Source organism: Gymnoscopelus braueri, assembly GCF_963280865.1.
Source record: "Gymnoscopelus braueri genome assembly, chromosome: 2".
In the NCBI taxonomy this organism is placed as follows: domain Eukaryota; kingdom Metazoa; phylum Chordata; class Actinopteri; order Myctophiformes; family Myctophidae; genus Gymnoscopelus; species Gymnoscopelus braueri.
The window spans coordinates 34,099,736-34,108,076 of NC_137604.1; the positions used below are offsets into that span (position 1 = coordinate 34,099,736).

General features: G+C 41.2%; 1 protein-coding gene across 2 annotated transcripts in view; it reads right to left on the reverse strand.

Annotated features, from left to right (window-relative positions):
• Positions 1–6,982, reverse strand: part of grk4 (G protein-coupled receptor kinase 4) — a 56,293-nt gene extending 49,311 nt beyond the window's left edge. The window contains exon 1 of one of the 2 annotated variants that reach the window (XM_080416289.1): positions 6,658–6,982. In XM_080416289.1, the coding sequence (XP_080272415.1) occupies positions 6,658–6,709 (52 nt within the window). In that variant the 5' untranslated portion in view covers positions 6,710–6,982. The remainder of the gene's footprint in view (positions 1–6,657) is intronic. The other variant, XM_080416288.1, reaches the window with a different exon arrangement.
• Positions 6,983–8,341: the final 1,359 nt, after the last annotated feature.

Sequence of the window (8,341 nt, forward strand, 5' to 3'; positions counted from 1 at the left end):
TTGCAAGACCTTTCCTTCTTGCCCCCCCATCTCTATGTTCCAGATGATTCCATAAAATCCAACAAAGACAGGCTTGAAAACCGACCCTTGTTTTCACAATGTCTTCAGGGAGAGAGAGGGGGAGGGAACAGAAAGAGAGAGAGAGAGAGAGAGAGAGAGAGAGAGAGAGAGAGAGAGAGAGAGAGAGAGAGAGAGAGAGAGAGAGAGAGAGAGAGAGAGAGAGAGAGAGAGAGAGAGAGAGAGAGAGAGAAAGTCCAAGAAAGGTGGGACAGAAAGGGAGAATATCCAGTCAGAAATATTGAGACTGAGACTCTAAACATTAGCAAGATATTGACTGAGCATGTTTAAGATGACAAATACTAAAAGCTTGATTATCTTGATTATTAACAGCTTTCTCTCAGACACTGGGCCTGATGGTTATTCATGACCACACTGAATGGGACAGGAACTCAGGAACACCGCATTCCAGCATGGAGGCCATGAGTGTGGAACACAAAGCACATCACGGTACACCTTGAGGGGTATCTGCGATTAGATGACACATTCAACAACTCATACTTGAAATATTGCATCACTGATGGAGCTTGTATAAAGTTTTGGTGATCGAAACGGTGATCTGATCTCTGCAAAACAGTAGGAGCAAACAAGAGTGTGCAGACTACTATTTCAATGCATAACAATGTCATCAAAATAGTGAGACATTTCAAGGCAGCCTAGCAAGTGTATTTAACCCAAAACTTATTATAGTACAAATTATACATACACCCGCACACTATATAGATATACCTAGAGTAGATAGACAAATTCTCCAATAGTGTTTTGTTCAGTTTGGAGTAAAAGAAACATCTTTATTTGAAATACAAGTCAAAACCTCATAAATACAGTAAATAAAGTTAAAAGAGGCACACAGCTGCCTTCGTGAAGAAATTGCATTTTTAACAACAGGCAGCTGGAACAGCATCACTATCATGTTAACACAATGTTAAAAATCCCTCTTCATGCTGAGTCATCTTTCCTACATGGGCTAAAATACGTATATATATCGTTAGCCAGAATAGCCACTAAGCTAGTGTCGCTACTAATGGTAGAGATGTGTACGTAACACATTGCATCTCATTCTCTTGTCATAGCCCATTTGTGGGTGTAATAACAGTAAAATGGGAACCACATCACTGGGCAGTCACAAAGCAATGTGTTTTATGAGCCTCAGCTGGAGGAAACACCCCAGAGTGATGACAACAAGCGTTAGCCGAGCTATGACCACAAAACTAATAAAGCTGCACTGGCTAACGTCACAGGCAAACTCTCTCACAAGTGAAAAAACCTCCTAGCTTACAGTCAGTGTAGAGGACGTTGTCGTTAACAAAAGGTTAAAGGTTAGTGTGTTCACGTGTCAAACACTAATTAATAAAATAATCAGTGGAGCCTATTGGGAAGTGGAAATGATTCACTATTGTTTGTTTTTAACAGAGTGAGCTATGGACAGTCCACATTCCTTCCTTTTTATTTAGACAGTGTGAATAATGGGCCATGAAGAAAAGTGGAAATACAGGAGACAACACTCGGTAAGAATCTAGGCCAGCTGTGGTACATATGGAACCACTATTACCCCATATTCAGTATACTGTTGTTTGCCTAGTTTATGAGTCTCCATTTGCATAAAAATGCCAAAATTATTTGCATGTAGTATGTGGGCAGACTGGGCACTTGAGAGAAACAATTTTCATGTCTCTGACGCATGCAAATGTTCAATAGAGGTGAATACCACAGAGGTTAAAAATCCACATCATTCCCATGGCATTGGACAGTTTACTCAACTTAGAACTTGTACAAGTCTCTGACAAAGCTTGTAACCAAAGACACTGTTCCATCGATAACACACAACGTAGAATTTCCTTAATGAGTATTTGAATGGGATACCGATTTTATAGAGAAATCAAATAATTAAACCGTGTAAAGAAGAGGGATGCGGTGTGGCACGCACAAAACACCATGGTTGTAATTTTACTTAGCATGTGTTGATTAAAGGAGGAGTTCACCCAAAAAATGACTTATTTTCTATCAATTACACAACCCATGAAGCCTTGATTTCATAGATTTATTTTTGTTTTTGTGGCATTCCTAAGACAATAATTTGATGACCGTGTGTATTTCCGGTAGGAGACACAAATAATCTACTTTGTGTCTCCTACCGGATACATTAGCCGGTAGGAGACGGGAATCAAATTATTAGTTTAGGAATGCGACAAAAACAAAAAATAATCCATGGATTCAAAGCTTCATAGGGTGTGCAATTGATAGAAAATAAGTCATTTTTTGAGTGAACTCCTCCTTTAATTGATTTTACGGAATTAGCATGTGTTGATTAATTGATTTTACACCTACCGTATGTAAGGGGTAAACAGGTCTTCCTGAAAGATTTATAGTATAGACATATGCAACGGTTAAAATATGTATACTAATGTCAGATTAGGATGGTTAAAATGATATTGTCCAACTGTTATCTATATTATTCAAACTTACATTCAATTGAATTTAGCTATTGATGTCAGGATGATGACCTACAAGGTACCTTTGATGCTACACTGATACGATACGATAATACTTTATTGTCAGCTTACTAGGGCTGTTTCCGACTCAGGATTTATCTAGTCAAATCAGAGTCAGGAGTTTAATTTTAATTTAAATAGAAAATAGGTCTTTATGACCTTATTGGAGTATTCAATTGCAAGTGTTTCAGAAACTTTCAGTGAGCACATTACATAGTGAAGTGCAACAGAGCCATATTTAAAAGCAATGAATCCGTTAACTACTTATTTTAATTGACAACAATCCTGTGTAGGACTACATACAGTTTGGAGCGCAACGCTACTGTATCAAAGAGATATGTTGTAGATCTAGTAGTCGCTGGTGCAAGACAAAATAAATAACAGAAAAGACCGAAATGTTGTGTACCTGATAATTGCACAGTCTACTCTACTACTTTAGCCAGCATGAGATAATTAACACCGCTCACCTAATGCTGCAGAGGTTCAAAGAGTTTAACACACTTCCAAACGGTGTACATTGTTTAAGTCACAGGAGCATGGTTTTCATATCATAAATATGAACTTTAGCCAAAATCTTGCGTGTAATCCACGTGATTTCTTGTTTACTATTGAAAAGCATCATAGCAGCTTAGCTTAACAGAAGAAGTATTTCCTCTCAAAATGAGAGCCTCACGTAATATGATTTAGTCAACTTAGGAAGTAGATGGACTAAATTAGAAGTACATGACACACCAGCGCTCCGCAACATATAGCCTACTAGTAAATGATGTAAAAAGAATTGACAAAAAAAAAAAAAAGACTCCTCAAATCAAATAATTTGCGTCGACTGAGGGGGTCTCGAATGACTATGCGAATCGTCGACAGGGGACAGGCCTACAGCTCACACTGAAATGTGTCTTGCGACCCATGCATACCATGTATGCAACACATACACATAAAACAAAAAATTACATACATAAAAACATGAAGACAAGAGCAATGTCCACCGCTCAGCCTACCACTGCCCAAACTCCTGATTAAGCCTCAAAGTCGACCGATGGACAAAGGACTTCTTCAGTCTGACCTTATTGTATGATAAAGAAGGCCTTATGGTCAACTAGTATACAGCCACAATGAAACCAAATGTGTCATATTCCCAGCATATTTGACAATCCACATAGCAGGCAACAAGTTACAGATATTTATTCTATGTAGTGTTTAGGAAAACAATACAAGACAAACCACATTGATATCTTATCGTGAAATACTGTAAGATCTTTCATGCACATTTTTGTTCCCATACCCAGGACTGATGGGCCTGTCTGCTGTTTATAACGCCCATTGCCCGGAGGGACTGTGCTGGAAATGCTAGTTGGTTGTCTACTCTACAATATTAAATAAAGCGGAATATATGTACATATACATAGCTAAATAGATTACATACAGGAGGAGAGGTTGTCCTGCGGTTTGCGCATCAAGGAAGTAGATTGACATGACGTCACGTGACAAGTACAATTGCTATGGAAATGGTAAACGCTCTCTGCTAGTCACTTTGACGTGGACTGTCCAGTTATGGAATGTTGCAAAACAACAGCTTTGGGATTCTGTTGCAAGTGGTTGCAGGTTTGAACTCATCTCGTCGCAAATCTCTGATCTGAACTACCTTTCACAATCACCTAAGAACAAAACCTTTTGTTTCTCACTTTAAAAAGACTGTACTAGTGAATGAATGTCCTCAACAAACTGAGCTTGCCTGCAGCAGAGGAAAAATATATTTCAAAACTGAAATCCACTAAATTCCTCTTTAGGACTGGCTTAAATTAACATGTGAAAATACATAAAGACGGCTCTCAAACAATAAAACCACATCCCTCAATGTGTCATTTCAAACTTTAAAAGCAGGGCACACCCTGTCACAATATTTATCCTTGGCCATCATGTGTTGCCTCAACCTGAACCTCAACAACTCATGTGCTAATCACTGCCATGTTACCAGTGTGGAAAGTATTTTCTAGGTACCAAGTGAGGTACTGTACTACCAGGGTGACCTCATTTAAATCAACTGGTAGTCTGAGCGCAGCAATGTGCATGCTTGGCCCACCATGGTTTGAGCAGGTTCTTTGATGCCATATGGAATTAAGGTGACTAGCTGTAAAAGAAGCCCAAATCCTAGCTTCTGATCGTGAGCAAGTATTTCTGATGTAAAGGTGGTGTCTGAGTGGATGTCTTGCATGGTTGAGACAGGGGTTATGTCCCATCTGCAGCATATGCTACCATCACTTCAATGCCATTCTGGAAAACCTCAGGAACAGCAAAGACACTGGAAAGGCCTATAATAAATTCCAAGGTGTTCAATGTGTGTGTTCTTTTCATGATCAGAGAACTATTAACTCGTTTAATTTATGTACCATATAACACTTTGGCTAGGGACGTTTTATGTTCATTATGCAAGTTACCTGTACCAAACTCATCTCCTTGTGGCATGCATGCAGTTGTTTCTGAAAACTTTACATGGACAGCTTGTGTTGCTACAGTATGTCCACGTCTATGCAGGCAGCTAAATTGACTTTTATTAAGGGACGTTTTAAGACTACTAACTACAAACGGGAAAGGATACTATATTGGGGAAATACAACCTTTCAAAGTGTGAATGTACAATAAAATCATGTAAGTACAAAACAACAGTGCCATGCAACAAGAATACAAGTGAACCTCTGTCTAATCAAAGTCAGACAGAGACCTTGACAAAATCTTTAAAAAAAAAATCAATTCACAAGCATAGAATAATCTATCATATCCCATCGATGTTTAGACCGAAACAGTGACGTTTCTATGCGAATCACGGCAGGGGAGGCCTATGCGTACAGATACTGTAGATACCCGACATTCAGAACAGCGATTCTGGGCTTGCCATGCACCTAATTTGAAAGAATGCTATGCCGTCAAACTAAATTAATCACACATTGCACAATATCCCCCGATTCGTGAGATTTTGATCTCGATCGCAACTATTCGCCAAAAAAAGAGGGGGAAAAGAAAGAAAATACGGAATCTAAACCGTTGACCAGCAGCAATCACTTTCAAGCACCTTTTATCCCTTTGCTTGCTGATAACAATGTTGCGCCTCCACCCACTCACTGGCAACAAAGTATCCTCTGCTCTATGCCTTCGTGCTCATATTGTCAAAACGACATTTCCCTCCAGATGAGATGAGAGCCCGGGACTGGAGTGGCTTCTCTTTCCCCAGGTAGAGGAAGCGGGATTGGGGTGGATAGTGTGTGCGATCATACGCGTCCAGAGCTAATGCGCGTACAGCACCATGTTTGCAGGGATCGTAAAAGGCCTCTCAGTCGCCCCCCACTCCCACAAGAATGAAACCCATTCCCAAAGCGACACATACTCTACATTGTTACAGGTCTCTTTCTCTGGCCTGCTGGCAGTGCAGAGGAATTCATGAATCTGCGTCAAATAATGTGACACGTTCCTTTTTCTCCCCTTAGCAACATGGCTACACTCCGTATTAGGATGTATAAATTCTAACCACACTGACGCTTACAGTGACAGATAGAGAGAAACCTGTGTAAGGAGGATACCACGGCACTTCAGCCCCTGCGTAGCTAGGCTAGATGTTCAACTTGATATTATCTGTAATCGACAAATGTCAGTAGAGCTGCGTGTTATCGGTGTAAAGATCCTGAATGGCTCGACTGTTTTCATGGGGGGAAAATAACTGCTTGACATATGCTAATGCAAACTGTCATCATTACGCGATGTTGCACACACTCATCAGTTAGGCCGTACGTGTTGTAGCCTTTACTAGTTCTATACGATTAGTATACAAACAGCTGTTTTCAACGCTAAGCTGTGTTCACCCAGAGGAAACCCACTGCGTAGGGAAGGCAAGTCGAGGGATGAGAGAGAGAGAGACAGACAGACAGACAGGAGAGTGGCAGAGAGAGAGAGAGAAATGAGAGTGGCAGAGAGAGAGAGACAGACAGACAGACAGACGAGAAAGGCAGAGAGAGAGAGAGAGAGAATAATCCAAGGATGGCAACCAAAAGCTAGTCTCATGTAGGTCTGCCCTCTCCTCTCCTCTGTGTGTTAGTGTCATGGAGTTGACTGGTCTTACCTTCTCTTGCCTTGAGGAGAACCGTGTTGGCCACGATATTTTCTATCTCCATTGTCAGAATGTGGAACCCCAGCAGTCGCGATACATTTCACTCGGTGGCGGAAAAAGAGGATTTTATACAACTTGCCAACGGTGGTAAATATATCCAACGCGCGCTAGGTGAATTCTGCACTGGCGCATAGTATATTTCAATAGTGGTCGTCGTTCAACTCCATTGCTGGGTGTTTTAGAAAAGGCAACCTATGGAGCTATATGACTACGAGAGCTTGTTAGCATTCACAGCCTGCCTCCCTTTCCTTAGCCCTGCTTCCTTCCTGCTTCGGCTTCGCTCGCGCCCTCCTCCTCGCCCCTCCTCCTAACGCCTCCTCCTCGCCCCCGTCCGCACAACGAACGAACGAGCGAGCAGAGAGGAGGAGGGATCAACCTACCTACAACCAATGCAACTGCGCGCGCAAACACGCATACGCATTCTGCGTTTAGGTATGCGCAGCTATGTCATTATCTCCGCCAGGCCAGAACGGCCAGGAATCATGTTTTCGCTCCAATGATGAGTGGGTGGGTGAGTGAGTCAAGTCTGTCCGTCTGTCTGTGAACAGCTAACCTTTCGTCACCTGCTTTTCCACGCGGAGGAAAGCCTGGTATTCGTTCCAAACTGGCCCGTGTGATCCAGTTTAGAAAAAAGGAAAAAAAGAAATGTGTTCCCGGTGGTGCGGTTGGCATTGCATTGTTTTTTTCCCCCACATAATATGAATCAATTAGTTTAGTCTCGCTAGTCGTGCTACGAGTTAGAATAAAAGATGGACATACCAAACGATTATTACACCAAAAGAAACAAAGCGATTATACCAAACTAAACACATTATAAACTATAGGGGAATCATTTTGGAGGTGCACAGCGCTGGAGGTTCTGGTCGTGGGTTCCGGGCCGCCTTATGACGTAAAGTTATTTCCATTACTGCCCCAAAATGTATTTGAATAATGTCAATGTATGTTGCTGAAATGTGATTTTCTCCACCGAATTAGGCACAAATGCTCTAGTGACTGAGTCATGTGAGAACACAATGACTATCAAACAGAGTTTTGATACACTACACCGTTTGGCAGTAATTGCCTTCACAAATTTGTGGGTGGGCCTATTTCTTAGAAAAAACACTATCAACATCTATTGGAATCATATTTTGAGGGATCTCTATAAAGCGCACCTCCAAAACCACTTTCACTTCTTTCAATAGGGGGCACCACAAACGCAACCAGTTGCATAATTTGTCATACAACCTAATTCCCCCACAGTTTCCTAGTGTCCTAATGATTGTACCCCACCACTGACACAGTCCTCCTGGTGCACCGCAACCAGGCTGACAGAGATCTGCACTCAGAGGAGCACACGTTTTGAGTTTATTACATGTGTCAGTCTTGAAGTGTTTTCTGTTGGACTATTTGCCTGATTTAGTTTTCTCTGGTTGTGACAAAATTACCTGATTATGGACTATGTAAAGTTAGTACTAATTGTCTGCTATGGTATTTGCTTTGTAGCTCCCCGATTAGGCCATATGCATGAAATACTTTGGTGCGTTTAATATTTCATTGAATGGGATATCTTTCATGTAAGCATGATATGGGCCAACGACAAGAGCCATAAACTCTTTCATTCTACAGTAATCCCAGATCAAAGTGCAAACATGTT